At 41.8% G+C, this 18,869-nt stretch overlaps 1 protein-coding gene across 6 annotated transcripts in view; it reads right to left on the bottom strand.

Moving 5' to 3' along the window:
* The window catches only part of patj (PATJ crumbs cell polarity complex component), a 97,836-nt gene that overhangs the window by 55,048 nt on the left and 23,919 nt on the right, over positions 1-18,869 (bottom strand). For all 6 annotated transcript variants that reach the window (XM_018676132.2, XM_018676162.2, XM_018676142.2 and 3 more), the window contains exons 19-27: positions 10,609-10,818; positions 9,982-10,056; positions 2,329-2,616; positions 2,134-2,200; positions 1,644-1,707; positions 1,190-1,273; positions 1,040-1,111; positions 215-392; positions 18-128 (exon numbers count right to left, since the gene is read on the bottom strand). In XM_018676132.2, the coding sequence (XP_018531648.1) occupies positions 18-128; positions 215-392; positions 1,040-1,111; positions 1,190-1,273; positions 1,644-1,707; positions 2,134-2,200; positions 2,329-2,616; positions 9,982-10,056; positions 10,609-10,818 (1,149 nt within the window). The remainder of the gene's footprint in view (positions 1-17; positions 129-214; positions 393-1,039; positions 1,112-1,189; positions 1,274-1,643; positions 1,708-2,133; positions 2,201-2,328; positions 2,617-9,981; positions 10,057-10,608; positions 10,819-18,869) is intronic.

Below are 18,869 nucleotides of genomic sequence, written 5' to 3'. Positions count from 1 at the left end.
TGTGTGTGTGTTTGTACCCGAGGCGTCGCAGACAGACTCTGGACGATGAAGACGACGGGGCTCGGAGCTGATTTAATGGCACTGACCGCCTCCTCGTGACTCGCAGCTCGGAGGTCGACACCTGACACCTGCAGAAACACATCGTGACTTACAGACAAAGACCTCACCCCGCCTTCTAAGACTGCAACGCTGCAGGAATTAGACCGAGCCCCACCTCCAGGATCTTGTCCCCGGTCTTCAGACACCGAGTCTTGGCGGCGGGACTGTTTGGTAAAACCTGTTTGATGAAGATTCCCTTCAGCTCCTCTCCGTTCCTCAGGCGCTTGATGACGTGACGACCGCCCACGATGCTCAGACCCAGAGACTGATCCTCCTCCGCCCACACTTCCACCCTGCAGGAGAGACGCTTTATTACCCCTGAAGACTCTAAAGGGAAACAAACTGGACGCATGGTTTTCCTAAAACAAGTCTTAACTGACCCAGAATTAGTTGTGAATTTGAGGTCTTGAGGGAAGGTCTTGCATAAAAACATCCAACAAGAGTCTGTCAAACCAGACTTCATCCACACTTTATTCTAAAACTAACTGAAAGGTGGCGTTTACCTTTTACCAGCTGTTCTCACAATCAGACATTTCAAACTCACTGTGGAAAACCTGCACAGCTGTTCTGTGTTTTTCATTTAAAAAATCTGACCCTCAACATGTCAGACTGTTGTAAACCTGTGGGCCTGTACACACTCAACCAAACACGTTGGTCTGAACATTTTATCGAGAACCACGGACTAAGAATGAAAAACTCGAGGCACCACATCACCAGCAGAGAGAAAAGAGGCGACATATGAAGGATAAAAAATATGATCTTTAAGGTTTTTACTTCTCCTGAACTAAACTGATGAGCTGCTTCTATCTGGACATTCAAACTATAGTGTTGGTGCACAGACAGAAAACATGAAATAAAGTCAATCACCAAAAACCTGCTACACAACCCTGGAGTTTTAAAACTAAAACACATCAGTGAGGATGAAGCCTCAGAGTTTTACCTGCGGGGGGGTCCCCAGTGACTGAAGGCCGGAGTCTCCTCTCCCTCCCCCTCCTCTCTCTCAGGGAGCTCACTGTGGACAGAGTTAGCTGTTAGCTGTTAGCTGTTAGCAGCAGGTTTTAACTGACTGCAGGTGGAGCAGGTCTCCTACCTGTGGCCTCCTCTGATTGGCAGAGAGGCTCCTCCCTGGCTCCGCCTCTTCCTCCTCTGCTGCATGTCAATCATCCTGATGGACCTGCACAGGAGGAGACGACAGTTCCTATCAGAGATTAAACTTTGAGATGAATCTTTCTTCAGACTCCACCCTCATTAAAAGTCTGAGTAACAGCTCGTTAACACCGTTACTGATGGAGTCAATCTGTGAAAACATCAACTGCTGCAACAAAACTGACCAGCAGAGGGCGACACAGGACAGATGTTTGATACAACACCTGGAGGAGACGAAGGAGAAGAAGAATAAAAAGAAGAAAAGAAGGAGGACACCATGAAGAGTAAGAAGAAATGAAAGAGGAGGAGGAATGAGAAGAAAGGGAAAAAGGTGAGGAAAAGGAGGAAGAGGAAAAAGAGGAGGAGGAGGATGGAGAGGAGGTGCAGCAGATACTGACTCTGTGTCGGTGTCGGTCAGAGTGAGTTCAGAGTCTGCTTCACTGTCTCTGGACTCTGGAAGACCTACACACACACACACACAGCAGAGGGCAGAGGTCAGAGGTCAGAGGTCAGAGTTCATGCTGACGCCATCTCCTGCTCTGTGACTCTTTTCTAAAATAAAGGTTTAAAGTTTAAACACCAGCTGTGATCTGAGAGTTTTCAGACTGTGACTGATACCGGAGCTTTCAGCCTCATCACACGGCCTTCTTCACTGAAGCTGAGAAGCTGCAGATTTTTGATTTTTTAATATTTAAACCAGATAATGTTTCTCCAGAACCAAAGATTAAATGTTAAATGATTAAATATATGAACGACCACTGCACTTTGTTTAAACTTTCTATATGTGTTGTGTTAAAGTATTTTAAAACCAGATGCAGTGATAAATTTCTTCTCTCAGTACAAACTGTTATTTTAGAAGTGGTAATAAAGACTCAGACTCTGTCTCACCCAGGATCAGATTTCCTACAGAAACGATGCTCTCTCTCTCTGATCTCTGCAGGTCGTCGTCTTCGCTCTGCTCCTCCTGTTCTCTCGTCTCCAGCTCTGACAGAAGAAATCACTCAGATCAACAACAACACTGCACGTCAGGGGTTATACAAATAACATCACAACATTTACTGAAAACAAAAACTCCACACTCACCTCCTCTGCTCCGGCCCGGCTGGAGGAGGAGAGCTTCCACTCCTCCCACGACGGAGGAGGTTTCCTGGGGAGAGAGCTCATCCTCTCCTCCTCTCTCTCCTCTGTCTTCACCTCCTCCACCTCCTCGTCCACAGCCATCTCCCTGCCCTCCTCTCCAGGCAGGGGGTCAGAGGTCAGAGAGGAGGTGGTGTAGCGAGGCAGACCTCCATCCAGGATCAGCTCCGGCTCCTCCTCCTCCTCCTCTCCTTGTCGAAGGTCTTCAGGCAAGATGGAGCCGTCACCGAAACCCTGAGACACAAACAAACAATACAGCATTAACCAACAGTTAGAAGGTCAAAGGTCAAGGGTCAAAGTAACTGAAACAAATGTCAGAGTTACAGAAACATCACTTTATATCAATACCAGACTCCACTGACAAAAACATGAATTTTGCCTCCATCTGTTAGTGTGTCTGTGTTACTGTGTGGTACTTTTACTTCAGTAAAGTATCTGATTACTTCTTCCACCACTGAAAGTCACACAGTGACACAGACACACTAACAGATGGAGGCAGTGGTATTCCAGCAGCTCCTGGTTAAATCCCTGTTTTTGTCAATGGAGTCTGGTAGAGAGATATAGAGATGTTTCTGGTTAAACTAACTGACTCTTTAATAAAAAGCTCTGTCTCTGGAGGAATCCTATCATCATGCTGTCAGACACCTGTATGTCTGATATCACTGAATCAAAAAAGAGACTTTGAGAGATTTAAACCAAACTGGAAACAAGTCAAAAGGACTGAATAAAACACTCTGGATCTTGCTCTCTATATTCTTTGGTCACCTCTGCACCTGTGCGACAGGTAAATCAAGAGAATGGACTCAGTAAATCAGTAAAACTTTGAGCCGTTTGCCTTCGGCTCGTCTCCTCGCTGAAGAAACCGCAGCTCGCACTAAATCTAAGACTCGACTTACTTTGAACATTAGCCTTTATCTCTGAACACATAAAGGTTTTCTCCAACTCCCCAAAGAGCCTTCCTCAGCAGATACTGAGGGGGTATCCTGTTCTTAACATTACGATGCAGACATTAGCCCGCGCTGGGAAATATTAATGACAACACTTAGGCTAATTTCCATCGACGAAGCCTCATCTTCAAGGACTCTGTTCCTCTTCTTTTAATTTGGGCCTGGGAAGCCGGCCCATCACAGCCATATAATGGAGGTGAGGAGCAGACGGCGGCAGCAGCAGAGAGCTCATAACGCTAACAGGATGTTCTGCAGACTGATGTGTATTGGCCGTGACTGCCTGGCCTCATATTCATAAGATTTAAAGACGTTGTCATTTAATATCTCTGCCATTAGACGATGAGGACAGTTGAGATGACGAGTCGGCTGGTTCAGACTTTCTGCAGCGTCTCAGGAGGCTGCAGAGACGTTCAGGTTCAAACTGGACCCAAGGATTCTGGTTCATAGATCTAGATTCCACTGCTAAATGCTGTGATTTAATGTTTTTTTGATGACTGCACATGTGGAATCTAATGTCCAACTCTTAGGTTAATAAATGATAATTGATGAACAGCTGTGCCTGGTCACGGTCTAGATCCCATTTCCACATGTGATCAGGAAATGATGATGTTAATGCTTTAGTCTGAGTTCAAAACACTGAAAAATATCCAGTTTTACTTCCCAGATTTCTTCTAATCTTTTGTTTTGTTCGACCAACAGTACAAAGCTTCTGTCCATTTATTTATTGTTTTTCTCAAAGTTTTGACACATTTTTTAGAAAGAAATAAAAATAAACCAGGCCATGTTGTGTTAAGGTCGCCTGACTCTATCTCTATATCTCAAGCTAAAATCAAAATAAGAGCTCCAGACTAGGAAAAACAAAGAAAGCATCAGAAGATCACGAGGGACCAGTATGTCATAAAAGACCCGGGTCTATGACTGACTGATGGAGGACCACCTCCAGGAGGTTAAATACCTGGGACTCCCCAACAAGTCTCTAGAACTGAGGAAGCCTTTCGGATGAGAGATGAAACGTCTTCAGGAAAACTAAAAAGAAGTCCAGCTGCCTTCAACATTAGCACTTCAGACTGATGGGGAGCTCTTGAGCCAGTGACAATGCTAGCAGGCTAAGCTAACCTAATCAGAAAGGTCACTGAACAGTGACAGGAATAAACCTCCATGTCCATCATCATGTCCACTTCCTCGGCTGTTTCTGACTGTACACTCGCTGGAGCCTGGATGACTGAAAATATTCAGACCATCAGAGGAAACACATCTCTGAATCCTCATTTTCAAAGCTCTTTGCTAAATACTTGACGAGGAGGTTACAGGAGGAGACAGAACTGCCTTTAAAAGGCACCACAGAAGAAGAAGAAGAGAACCAACACAGCAGATTAAACTGTTGGATGGCTTCAAAATGGAGACTAAACTTAGCGGTTTTTAGAGGCTAGCTGAAGGCGTGAAAGCTCTTTATTTCCTGGTTGATCTACATTCCAGCTCTCACCGATGAGCTCTGTAGGTGGTCCAGGTGTCCATCAGTACACCGCCTGGACACCTCCCTTCAGAAGATGGACAGAACCAGAGGGGATTTTACTGTATATCCCATCTGGCCTGGGAACACCTCAGGATCCCAGAGCTGGACCCAGACCAGGGGAAGCAGCAGAAAACTTGATGGATCAATCAGAGTTTATGTCTTAGTCCGTAACTCTAAAACCTCAGTTTACAGTTCTCCTGTACTCTGTACCTTATTTCAGCCAAGTGTCAGGTCAGATTGACAGATGAGAGGACAGATTCTGTAACAACAGATGACGTTTCAGTCTAAAGAATCAGCCGGTCATCTGTGTTATTGTGTTGTGGTGGTCCCAGCTCTACCTAGGCGCCGTTTGCTGACTGTAAAGCTTGTTGTTTTTCCTCCTGCACTCATGTTTTAATCAGTTTGATCTGTGGTCACAGCAGCTCTTTATCTGCACAAAGCAGATCAGAATAATGTGATGACAGCCTCTAACTACAGCGGCAGCCCGTCTTCTAACGTGTGACCTCTAAAAGTTAACGAGGTGTGGATGTGTAACGGGGGTCTCTCTCTGGTCAGCGGGCTGGCGTGACAGAGAACGATCGGGCGGTGAAGTGACAGCGCCGACCCGGCTGTCTTTATGGAAACCCATCAGAGACCTGTGGGCTGTGAAAAACCCTCTTCAGCCAAATGGGCTGCATATAAAACAGGAAATAAAACAGCAGCACAGAGGACGGGCCGCGGCAGATACAGCACGGAGGACAGAAAGTAACACGGCAGAACACAACAGAGTACAGTAGAGCTCAGCAGAGTACAGTAGAGCTCAGCTGAAGACACTACAGACGAGGAGTATTGATGATGGTGGAACAACAGTGAAGTCCAATAAGATGTTTGTTTGAATCCTTTTTTCCAGTCCTGCTCAAAGTCCTTGTGATCACCTGCAGAGATCTACATGATCAGAGATCTGCTGCAGCCCTGTGTTATCAGCAGGTCTCTACAGTCTGATCAGGGTTTGCTGGTTGCTCCTAGAACGAGATTAAAACTAAAGGTGAATTTGCATTTGAAGTTGTGGCTCCTAAACTTTGGAGCTCTCTCCCCTTGGATTTAAGATGTGTGTTTTAACGCCTGTATGTCTGTTTTTATCTCCTCTGAGAGACACTTTGTGACGTCTCAGCTCTTAAAAGCTGCTGTAAAAGTGAAGTAGACTCTAGTTAGACTCAGGTTTATAGGTCGTTTTAAATTTGTTTGCAGAACTTATTGTGTTGTAAAATTATCACCTCAATGCACAGGATGTGCAGAATGACACAGTGACCTGAGTGCACAGGTTATTTCCACAGAATAATAGTTTGCACAGAAATTATAATGTTTAATGATGATGATAAAGTGTGTGCAGAGAACATGGCTGTTGATAAGAATCTTGTGTGATAAGGAAGAAGCTTTTATCTCCTGAGCTTATTATCACATTAACAGACATGTTCAGTTCAAGAGATAAGAATCTTACTAAGTCAGGATTTTAAAAACCTGAGTGCAAGGGTTAAAAAATAATCTATTTTAGGCTAAATAATATTATGGCCTGAAAATTCTGGATTCTGATTGGTGGAAAGGTGTGGATTAACACCTGTGATGTAGATGTTTGAATTAAACTGTAGCAACAGTTGAGCCTCAGATAAAGAGCTTGGAGCTACGGTTATTTCTGTAACCATTAGACAGCCACGGTGATAGCCTGAGTCTGAGGGAAAGGAGAAAAGATCGGAGAGGAAATATGATGATATATGATATTTAGAATAACAAAACAAGATCAAAGTGAATTGTGTGTAAATTATGAATATTTCTAGTTTAATTATTTACAGTGATTGTTGGGAAGCAGCTGTGGGATAAGTGTGATAAAACCCTCTAAACCTCAGCTGGTTCATGTCGTCCATTACAGTCATGGATCACACAACTTGTTGGATTTTATCCCAAACATAGTGCACAATTTTTGAGCTTTGGCACAAGATAGTTTGCATGTGGAGAAATGAATATCTTATGTGGACAAAAGAAAAGAAATCCTCTGAGAGGTCAGAGACTTCAGATAAAAACACAACACACTGAAAACTGAGACGATAACAGAGTGACTCAGTACATCTGTGTGGATTTTTGAAACCTGTTTTCAGAAAGTAGATTTAGTAGAATCAAATAAAAACCTAAAAGTAATAGTTACAATTAGCAGTTAATAATTGTTGCTGCAGATTTCCACCTTCACTCAGAGTTTAATAAACTGTAGCTCATCTCATCAGTACTGCAGTAGTATTTACTGTGGGTACTGCAGTACTGAGTGTACTGATGCTGGAGTGTCCTCAGAGTACCCCCCAACCCCTCTCCACCCCCCGACTCACTTAAGAGAGAGATGCTGCTGGTTGAGCTGATAGAGCACTTTATACCATCCACCATCCAGCTGAGTCAGCAGCTTCACAGAGACAGAGAGGAGGAGGAGGGAGAGGAGAGGGTGAAAGAAGGTGAAAGAGAGGAGAGAAGAAGATAAAAGAGGAGAGGGAAAAGACAGAGGAGAAGGGGAGAAGGAGAGATGATGGAGGGGAGGGAGGGAAGGAGGTGAAAGAGAGAGGAGAGATGAAGAAGAGAATATGGAAGATAAAACACGAAGCTTCTCAAACGGGAAAACATGGCTTCCTGAAGAGAAGCGTGTCTGTTGTGACCTGCAGAACAAACACTGATTTATCACCACAAAGACTCAGATTTCAGTCTCCTCTCTCCGACTGCTCACGCACTGAAAATACTCAACAGATTTCTGCTGAGATTCATGGACTCTGAAGAAGAACTCATTAGTTTCTGTTGCAGAAAACAGAACCAGACGTTTACAGAGAAAAACGTGGCTAAAACTTCCTGAATGTTGAAGCACAGAGCTTCATTTTTTCAGTGAAAGCACTGGTCCAACACTTAACACCATCTACATACTGTATGCTGCCATCATTTCCACCTACACAGAGTTAAATTTTCACTTCTTTAGGTGTGGCATGTTCTTATTTAATTTAGATTTGTCTTCAGTAAATCAACAAAGTTTACCAAGATCAGCCACCAACAAATCTCCTGTTTTAAAGTGAACGTGGCCCTGGAGGTCGAGTCAGTCTGTAACGGAGGAAAACTCAACAGTGTATTGACACAGCAGATATTATTGGCTGGTTTTAGCTCATCACAGTTATACATCCAGTGTATACAAGTTGGCTGATAAGTAACAATAAGACTACAGCTCAAACTGCGGCTCTGAGAATTAATCGAAATATTGTGAAAATTGAAGTTTGGCCAAGTGCTACAGCCAATTCTCAGGAGCGGCAGTTTTGTTTTTTTTTTTTTTTTTTTGCTAAAAGGTAAAATGTGTCACAACATTATAAATTCTAAATGAAGCATTGTGTTGTTATCTGGCCTATAAATCACCCTCCAGATGTGAGTGAACAGACTAATACTGTGGTACATCACAACATCTGCCAAAATAATCACAATCTGATTTGTATTGCATGTTCTTCAGTCCTGGTTCAAAAATGTTTAAGATATGTTTAAGGTCTTTTAGAAACAGTTTGTCCAACACAGAGAAGTGAGGAGTTTATTTTTCTGGTCGGCTTCGTGCTTCAGACACACGGCAACTAAAACCTAAGGCACTCTTCTGGCAAAAACATTAAAGGGCCTTTATTCAGATATTCAGCTATTTCACGATGAAATCCATGAAATCAAGGACACATACATGTTAACAAAGCTGAGTAACAACACATGGCAGCACAAACAGCCTTCTTCAAGGTGCATTCAAGGCCTTTTAACTTTTTTGCCAGAAGAGCCTTGGATTTTTTTTTTACTTTTGTGTTTCCCACCACAGATCACCTTCACCATACTTTGTCTTCTGAAACTAATTTTTTCTCTGAACATTCGACATTTAACTTGTTTTCTTTCCTGTGTCTCCACAATTAAACTATGAAATGAAGGCCAAAAATTATCTTAGAAAAATGTCATACTCAGTAAAAACTGTGTTTTTACTAAACAAATTTACAATCTCCTCATCAAAAAGGATCATTTATGTTGAGTGTTTATGCAGAAAAACGATATATCATCAGATCATCAGGTATCAGATTTAAATCCTCCTCAAAAATCCAGAATTGTTCAGGATCAGCTGCACAAGCTTCGTAGACTAACGACCAAAACACTTCCTGACTCTCTTATCTTATTCTAATCCTTCATCTCAGTCAGTGTCCAGTTCATTAGGAACCCTGGGACCGAGTCAGCAGTCCTGTAATGTTTTAATGTTCAGTTCCTGTTTCAGAGAGGTGTTAATTCAACTCTACATATCATACTAGGTGTTTCTAATATTTTGTCCACCCTACCTACATTAGTCTACAAACACAACAAGTTGTATTTGTCATATCAGTGGTCGTCTTCCATCAGTTATCTGTTTTTTCTCTCCTGTTGTTTTACAGCAGTGTAAATTCACCCTGAACCTGTTGGAGGTTTGGAGATAAATCCACTCTGCAGCCGTTCCTCTTCACTCCCGTCACGCTCCTACATATTTATTTACATTTATTTATTTCTCCCATTTATTTTTCTTTATAGTCAAACACTCTGGCAGCGCTGTTCATCTGATATCCTCACCAATAAAACAAACTGAAGAGAGGAGATAAAGAGAGAGAGAGATGAGAGATTTAAGAGTGGAGGATGTAGGAGGAGAAAGAGGGAGGAGCAGGGGAGCAGAGGAGTCAGGGAGTGAATGATGTGATAGAGGAGAAAATCTTAATGGTCCAATTAGTGTGGATGGACTTGATTAACATCTCAGAGAAAGAGAGAGAGAGAGGAATGGAGACAGATGACCACAGTCTCTGGGTAAAGATGGTGTCTGGATATAAATGTCCTCAAATCAACTTTATTTAAACTGTCGCCAAAGGTATTTACAGTGTCTACAACATACCTCTATATCCTGGAAAAACTCATCCTGAGAAAACCTGAGCTAGTTCCATTCATGATGAAGACCATGAAATACAGGTGAGAGCTCTGAAGAAGCTCGTTCACCTTTGGTTGAGACTACTTTGTCACATACACTGAACCCAACACCAACATTAGATCCGTGTTGTTATTGTTCCAGAAACGTGGGCATTAATCTGGTCCTTAGTCTACAGGTGAGTGTGTTACCTTCGGTACGGACAGGTGAATGTTGTTGAGAGACACCTGGCTGCTGTCCTCGCTCCTCCTCTCTGGTCCCTCCACCTGCACCAACAGGACACAGATCAGAGTTAATTCAACACATGAAGCTGGAGGTTCAACTCCTCTGCTGCTCAGGTTCAGTCACGGTCTCTGATCTCCCTGGTAGGATAAAACCTCCATCATATGTGTTCCCCGTCCCAACTAGTTGACCACATGTCTTAAAGTACAGCTGGAATGTCTGGACCCGAAACTACAGGACCATAGCTACAACGAAAAGGTTGGACTATAATGGACCGAACACTACTGGGTCTGGACCTAAAACTAGAAGTTTGTGACCAACAGCTAGAAATTCTGGACCTATATGGATTCTATCAACAACTAGGCGTTTTGGACCCAAACCTAGAAGATCTGGACCTAACACCCAAAGGTCAGGATACACTATTTGTGGTTTTATGTCCAGACCTTCTTAATTTGGGTCCAAACCTTCAAACTCTGGACCTAAAACTAGAAGGTCTGGACCAACATCCTTGAAGTCCCAAACAAAGACGTAGAAGGTTTAGGTCTTAAACATACAATTATAAGACCTGGACCTGAAACTAGAAGGTCTAGACATACCACCAAAGGCTTCCGGATACCCAGACGGACTGTTCCAGGTGGGGCAGACTTCAAGACCTCCACAGCCTGGGCCAGGGTGAGCAGGTCCAGCTGGGTCTGGTTGACAGAAACCAGCTGGTCTCCAGGAAGGAGTCCACCGTGACGCTCAGCTGAACCACCAGGAACCAGAGAACGAATCACCATCACACAGCGACCGGGATCTAATGGATCCTGAACAGATGAAGAACATTGTATTTATTAGGTGGAGGCTTTTAAGTAAGTCCAACAAAACAACCATCGTTTCCTACAGGTGGACAGTCCTGAACTATGTCACCAACAGACACATACCACATTAAGCTATGGCCACTGAGGGGAATATTCAAACCCAAGTCCAAAGACCAAATGTTAATATTCTAGACTGTACAAACATATAGAGAGTTTAATAAACAACAGGCGTGTGTGATGAGTGGATGACCCATGGTTCATCAGGGTTGAAGATCCAGGGATCTTTGGCGATATAGTGACAAAGCATTTACACAACAAATATAATCTGAACAATGTTGACAATCGAGACAAAGAAAAAGAAAAAGAGAGCAAGAAACAGATTTAAATGAGGGAGAAAAGTCAGAATCAATAAAAAATACTAAAATTAAAAATAAACAACTAGTCTTAGATTATGACCTCTGCTCCTCCCATCACTCCACCAACAAAGGAAAAGCAGGGAGAGAGAGGAAGAGGACATACTCTTCTTCATCATCCAGAGGGTAGATCTCAGGCAGAGCAGCAGAGAGACAGGCAGGGGGAGACAGAGACCAGAAAAATGACAGATAATCCATTTACAACAACACACAACAACACACATACAAACATGCAGAGGAAGAAAATCCTTCACTTTCTAATCATCCAATTTAGCAGCAACCAACTGCACAGAGGGGGTCAAAGATCAAAGCTCCTAAACAAGACATGGAGGAATCAGAGATGTGGAAGGAGGAGGAAACTACAGGACAGGAGGCGACTTCAGAGGGCGAATTTAAATGGTGAAACTGAAACCTGTGAGTGCACAACAGCAGTTTTCCTGTCTGTCGAACAGCTGGAGACATGGAGAGTTTCATGACTTTAAAACAGCGACTGGAACATGTGAAGACACAGTTTCCTGCTGCGTCAGTGAAACTGAGCTCTGGTTCAGCTGCAGGAGATCGATGTGAATGTCCGCCACAGTCAGACACTTGTATCTACAACAGAGTTTGATGTGACACGAACGCAGCATGACAGAACCTGTTCCCCGTCAGCTCTCAGTGGTTAAAATAACATCTAATATCACAATATACTCAAGTTTCAGGCTGTGGATAATTAGAAATCTGATCTGTCTGAGTGGTAACATGTTTTATCATGTTTTTTTTTCCTTTTGTGCACAATCAATCATCAGGAAGTCAGAAGAAACAAACCCTTCAGTCTCTGTGCGTACTGTCTACACATCACTTGTGTAAAAGTCGTAATCCTCGTCTCTGTACAACAGTGGATTCTGACTTCTGTTTGCTAAAGACTGAGATGCAGCTCAAAGCTCTGAATGACTGATACGAGCAGCTCGGATTATTATTCTCAGAACTTCCAAACTCAAATTATAGATGAAGCTTCAAAGAGCTCAATTTAAATACCTTATTTTCACTGAGTTTCAGGGGTTTCTCACCTGGATGGTTGGGTGTGGTTACAGGTGCGACAGACTGTCAACCTTCAACCTGAGACTTGGGTCTTAAATTACTCAGAGCGTCTTGGTTATTTGCTATGAACTCGACAAAGGTTATTAACTAATTGAAACTCAAGACGACGTCGTGTGCATGTACATTTTAAACTGAACAGTTTCCACATCAGTGATTCCTGATGGTTTCAGCTCTGTCCACAGTGAAACACCTGAACAACAGTTAAATCTCTTCCTTTTCATCCTCTTTTCAGTTGGAAAAAGACAAAACCGCATCACAGCCAACATCAGAAGTGAGAGACAGCTGACGAATGTTTGAAGAAAATGTTGGAGATGTGTGTTCAGAGTTTTCCTGCTCTCTCTGTTTTATATATATAGTTCTTCTCATTTAGATATTTTTCTGTTATTGTTGTTTGAAATACTTATTTAATACTTATTTAATTACGCTGCTGATAAAATCCCTTTTTTAATAATCACAGAGTTGTCTGACGAAATCCACATGAATCAGGTGAATGACCACAGCTCTGTTACAAGAACAATTAACCTGAACAATCACAGAGAAAGTCAGAGAGGACTGAAGCTCGTCTTCTAAACTTTACTGTCCCACAGCTTGTTTTATAAAATCTCCACTGACCCAGAACAAACTGAAACACTGAGCTGGATGTTTTAAGACTCAGAGACTCTGGAGGCCGTTTTGGGAAAGCTCCGCAGAGGACGGAGAAAAAAAAAGGTAGTTTTAGTCAGAGAGAAGACAACGCTTAATGTCGACAGACTCTCAGACAGTGAGACCTCATAGACAGTGTAATGTTTCTTCTGGTTTTACTGGGTGGTGCTTTATTCTGTAATTTCTTGAAAAAAAGAAGATCATCTAATACTGAATTAACTTTGAGGAGACGCAGCAGTTGTTAATTTCTAGAGGACCTTCCTTCAAAGACGACTAAATTTAAATCTAAGAAAATATCTATTCATCATGAATTTCTTCTTCTTCTTTTATTCTTCATATGCTGACCTCTAGAAGTGACATTTTTTTTTGCAAGTTCAACCAACCTACTGTACAGTTTGGCATTAATCCATCAGCTGTATAATAAATTATACCAAATGAGATGTTTCCCTGAAACCTCCATTATTATAAATTTACAAACCTGCAAAATAAACTGTTCTTCCTCTGTTAGACATTAGTTTGAGCTTTTTTAAATGCATATGTTTTGTCTTTTTTAAGTCCAGAAGTTTTAAAATACCAGAACTCTGGAGCAAAGTCACGATTGTCTAACTTCATCCAGAAGTTGACATTGTGAGCAGATAAACTCGTCTGTTTAATCAGAGAAACCATGAGGACGGCCCAGTCCTGCCAGAATCCAGAGACCCCCTCAGAGACTCATATACCAACCACAAAACCCTCTCCTGGTTGGAGTAGATGTACATTTTGTGAATTCCCCAGTGTTGAACCCTGGGCATCGCCCGCGCTGCAGTACGAGCTGCTGTGCCAAGTTTCAGGCTGTCAGAACAAAGCCACGCTGTATTTTTAGACCGAGCAACATGGCTACAGGTGGTGAGGAGTCAGAACTCAAGTCCTCTACTCCTACAAGATCCTCCGGAAAAAGAAAGGCCTCTGCTGTCAGAGAGAGGAGAAATCAGAAAAACGTAGGAGAAAGTGTGAAAAAAGAAATTAAAAACATACTTTGCCAAAAGTACAGATAACAATGAGGACGTTTTGGGGTTGTTTTTTTGTTTTTTTTGTTTTTTTTGATATGTAGGTTGCAGGGTGTCTACACAGAGTTGGACTTTTTAAGACCTTTATGATGGAAACTCTGATTTTACAACTGAAATAAACACAGAGTCAAAGTATTTTTAGGAGCTCTGAGACTGAACTTTAGATTTAATATTTTTATCTCTGAGCTTCTGAGTTTTGAGAAGATTAACAAAATGCTTCCAATACTTTTTACATTTTCTCATAATGAATATCCAATTTATGGGCAAAAATATTCAGAAACTCCTGTCAATAAAACTTAAGTCCAGGTCTGTTTCTACAGGTTTGAGCCTCTTGGTTCCAAAGAACTCTTACTGCTTCAGTGAACAATGATGTTTTAGATGATACTGTTCTTCTAGCTTTGTGCAAACAGTTTGTGTTTGACCAGCTCCATAAAGGAATGTTTTTCCCAATTCAGTGTGGAGGAACTTGACTGACAGACTGTGATTCAGACCTGATCACCAACATTAGTCCTGGACCTCACTGACTCTCTAATGCATCTGAATGGGACCAAAAACAGTGTATATTACCCATGATCCCCAGCTTCTGGAGCAGGAAGTGTTGTGGCTGTAACAAACAAAACTCTGGTTCTAATTCTTGATATTTTCAAAGTTTCCTGGCTGGATATCAGCTTTTACGTGTCTTAAAAAAGGCGGTTGCTAACGAGTGTCTAAATGAGACTACAGAGGTTGTCGGGGACGTTAACATGAAAACCCATCTACTCACCAGTCCACCTTTACAGCCTCGTTGTGTTTCTACTCACGCTCTTTCAGACTATCACTAACTTTCTAAGAAGAAAGGCTTTTGTAGAAGAGCTCCCACCCGCCCCACAGGAGACATTTTTGGCAAGTAAACCACAGGTGTAACTGATAACATTAAAAACGGACACTGGATGGACCTGAGCCACCTAACTAAACCTGATCCAACAAGTCAATTCCTGTCCTATTGATGATCAGTATTTCTTCAGACGTTCGTCCGCTCAGAAAAGAAGAAAACCCATTTCTCAGGTATGAAACTGGTCACATTTTTTTTGTAAAGGTGTCAGGTTATAGTGGAAACTTTCAGCCCCTGAGTCCAGACAGACAGATCAGATCAGCTCTTCTCTTATTGCCTCCAACCATCTTTCACTCAACTCTGACAGCCGCAGAGTCAGTAACAGGAAACACTTTGGCAGGAACACCGCACCGACATGCCCTTGGGCGAGAGATATAGAGGAAAGAAGAGAGAGAGAGAGAGAGAGAAGGGGAGGAGAGAGGGGAGGAGAGAGGGGGAGGACAGTGAAGATTTGTGAGAGAACTTGATTCACTTTATTTTGTGTTGCAGGTCGGTTTCACTCAGATGAACCCGAGTCTGTTTCTGACTCTTTTTTAACCTCATGTAATTTAAACTGGGAGGAAAAGTTTTAAGACGTCTTTATGACTGTATTTTATTTATGTAATCAACAACAGATCAGAACTGTTGTTGTTGTTTACTCTGTTTTTATCTAAATATTACAACACAGCTAAAAGATTTTGTTTTATTTAGTGTTTTTCAAAAAATTCAAGAAGTCTGTTCCATCTTATTCTGAGACAGTAATGTTTTGTTAAATATGCCAATGATGCAGTGGAAACATTAGTACATGTTGTACACTCTCCACTAACACAGAAGATAGAGTGAGTGGAAATAAATGAATAAAATCTCCATCTCAGAGAAGAGATTTGGTTCTTGTGTTTCTACTTTATCTTTGTGAGTTTTAGAGCATGAGAACATTAGTGAGGACATTTAAAAACACTGAGGACAAAAGTGAGGAGAATTTTTGCAAAGTGGGGAGAATTTAGGAAAACAAGGACATTTCAAGAGACAGGAGAAGATATTTCTGGAAGGTAAAACGATCATATTTTATTGGTTATTTTGATTCTTCTCATTTAAGTGATGAAAAGTGATGAAAGTACGAACAATTTTGGAACATGAGGACATTTTTGGAAAGTAAAGGACATGATGGGAAGTGAAGATATTTTTGGAAATTTAGGACATTACTGGGAGGTAGAAGCAGTAATATTTTCTTGGCTATTTTGAGTTTTTTATTCATTTAAAGTGATGAAAGTAATTAGATTATTATTATTATAGAGTATTCTCACTTTTGTGTGTGAGATATTTTACATTAAAAGCCAATATTTTATGTCAGCGACACCCTTTACAAAAAACAGTTTTCATCTTGTCTTGTTGTGGAGAACAACAGTGACATTTTCTAAAACTGAAGACATATTTTAAAAGGCAGAAGCAGAATAATGTTCCTAAACTGGCATTTTGTTTCATGTATCTTTTGCTTCTCCTTTGTTCTGAACATGCTCTATTCTTTTCAACTGTTTCTGTTTAATGAGCTCTACTTTTATCATTTTTGTAACCTGGACATGCTGTGCTGTCTTGGCCTCCTTTTGAAAAAGAGATTTAATCTCAAAGGACTTCCTGGTTAAATAAAATAATAAGAAAAAAGAAAGTGCAGAAAAAAAGGAGATTTTTGTGAGGTGGAATCATTTCTGGAAATGTTCTGGAAAACTAATAACTTTGATGCTGTAAGTGAGAAAGGTGACAACTTTTTAGAAAGTGGACATAATTATATCTCTAAAAATTTAAGACTGTCATTTTTTAAAAATGAAAATGAAATTCTGTGCAGCTCTTTTGTTGTTGTTTTGGCAACAGAAACCTCAGCAGCTGATATTAGAGCTTCAACCAAAGAATGTAAATTATCCACATGGCTGGACACCACCAGAGATAAGGGGGGAAATATACATTTGGTTGTTCTTTGATTTGGGGCGAACCATTCCTTTCAGGCAACATTAACGTAAAATAAAATAAAAAATACTCCTAATGCTTTAAAAGGTTTGGCGCCAAGGATTATAAAACTGAAAGAAAATTACACCTGAGCTCCCACCACAGTCCACCTGTCCAGGTTTTGTGTGGAGTTAAAGTAGTTTCGGCTGTTTGAGCCCGGGCTGTCGGCCAACAGCCCAACAACACCACAATCTGTCCTGATTACATCAACCATCCATCTGAATACATCCATCCATCCATCTATATGTCCGTCCATATTCTACCCGTCTCGTCTCATCTTGTCTCCTTAACTTCTCCTGCTAACTGTCTCAGATTAGAGGAAGAGTTTCCTGCTGAGACACTGGCCGTCTGATCTGAGTTCACACAGACAGACAGAGATACGGCTTCACAACTCTACACACATTTTAAAATAATACAACTACAATAAAACCTCTGTACTCCAGTTAGAGCCAAGATGGCGGCAAGTGGTTTAAACAAGAGGACGTCACAGACACTTAATTTAGACTATAAATCTAACGTCTAATGGTAACAAACCTGAGTCTGAACCTGAACCTGGACCTAAATCTAAACCTGAGCTGGAGCCTGAACCTAAACCTGATCCTGGTCTTGGACCTGGACCTGAAGGTAAATCTGAACAGGTTCCCTGTGAAACCACAGCCCAGTTCAGACTGGGAGTTCTAGTAAATGCCGACCTGTCCAGCTGAGATGATATGAAGCTTCACAGCTGCAAAATCACAACATCACTTCATTTATCTCCGTTATGGGCCCCCACTGGAGGCCCCCCCAACACTTAGACCCAGAACACCTACAGCTGCTCAGTCTGCCAGACTGTCTGCCGCCACAACCCTGATCCTGACCTCCATGATACTGTGATCCTCCTACAGCAGAGGTCAGAGGTCAGCTACACAACCGGCTCTGCCTTCATACTGTCAGGAGGTGAGGGAAGGAGGGAGGAAAGTGAGGGATGGATGGAGGAGGAGTGAAGTGAGTCAGGACAGATGTTTGTTTCTGCCTTCGTTAAACTCGAAGCTACAGTTATTTTAAAAAAATATTCACAATATTTAATATTTTAGGAGAGTTTATCATTATTATCCTGAAAATTTGAAATCACCATATTGCTAACAAACACACACACACACACACACACACACACACACACACACACACACACACACACACACACACACACACACACAGGCCTCCTGGGCAAGATACTGTATGTGCAGGCTGACACGGATGTGGACCAACAGGGAGTTAACCTGGAGCTCCCTGCACCGCCTCAGCTGGATCTGACTGAGGGGGAGGAAGTAGAAGGAGGGAGGAGGGGCGAGGGGGAGGCAGAGGTCTTGGGAGGTGAAGCTGTGCCTAGAGATAAAGTGAAGGGGTGGAGGGGGGAGAAAAACACAGCAGACCAGGGTTTCCCAAATTTACTCCCCAGACAGCGATGGAGTCTGGGATCGTCTCAAACCCTGAAAACGTTCAGTTTAACAAAACAAGATGATTTAACTTCACATGAATCAGATTAAACTTTAAAGGGTTCAACATTTCCTGAAACACACTCATTCACACTCTGTCTTTCTGATGGTGAAATGTTAAATCTCATAAACAGAAAAAAGACTGAGAGCAGAGAGAAACCGCTGTCCAAAGTTTAACATACAATTAGCAATTATTAATATGAAGTCGTCGGCGTATTGTTGTATTTAAAGCCGTCCATCACACTGACGGAACAGCATGTGAATTCCCACAGTGACCTTTGACCTCCAAAATCTAATCTAAACCGGTACAACATTATATCAGTTCAATGGACAATGATTCGACTTTTGCAGATTGCATAAACTGTGCTATGATATGATTTCGATTCGATTCGATTCAGGAGCCAGTGATCGATATGAGACAGTATCATCTGCTGATTTAACACAATCACTTCCATTCATATCCAATCACAAACAACTAAAATATCAACGGACATTTTTATTCCTGAGCTCAACCAGACATTTAACTGAAACATAATTCTCTTTTGATAAAAAT

This window comes from Lates calcarifer, linkage group LG17 (genome assembly GCF_001640805.2).
Source record: "Lates calcarifer isolate ASB-BC8 linkage group LG17, TLL_Latcal_v3, whole genome shotgun sequence".
In the NCBI taxonomy this organism is placed as follows: domain Eukaryota; kingdom Metazoa; phylum Chordata; class Actinopteri; family Centropomidae; genus Lates; species Lates calcarifer.
Note: the sequence above shows the minus strand (reverse complement) of the source record. Positions and strands in the feature narration are given on the sequence as shown.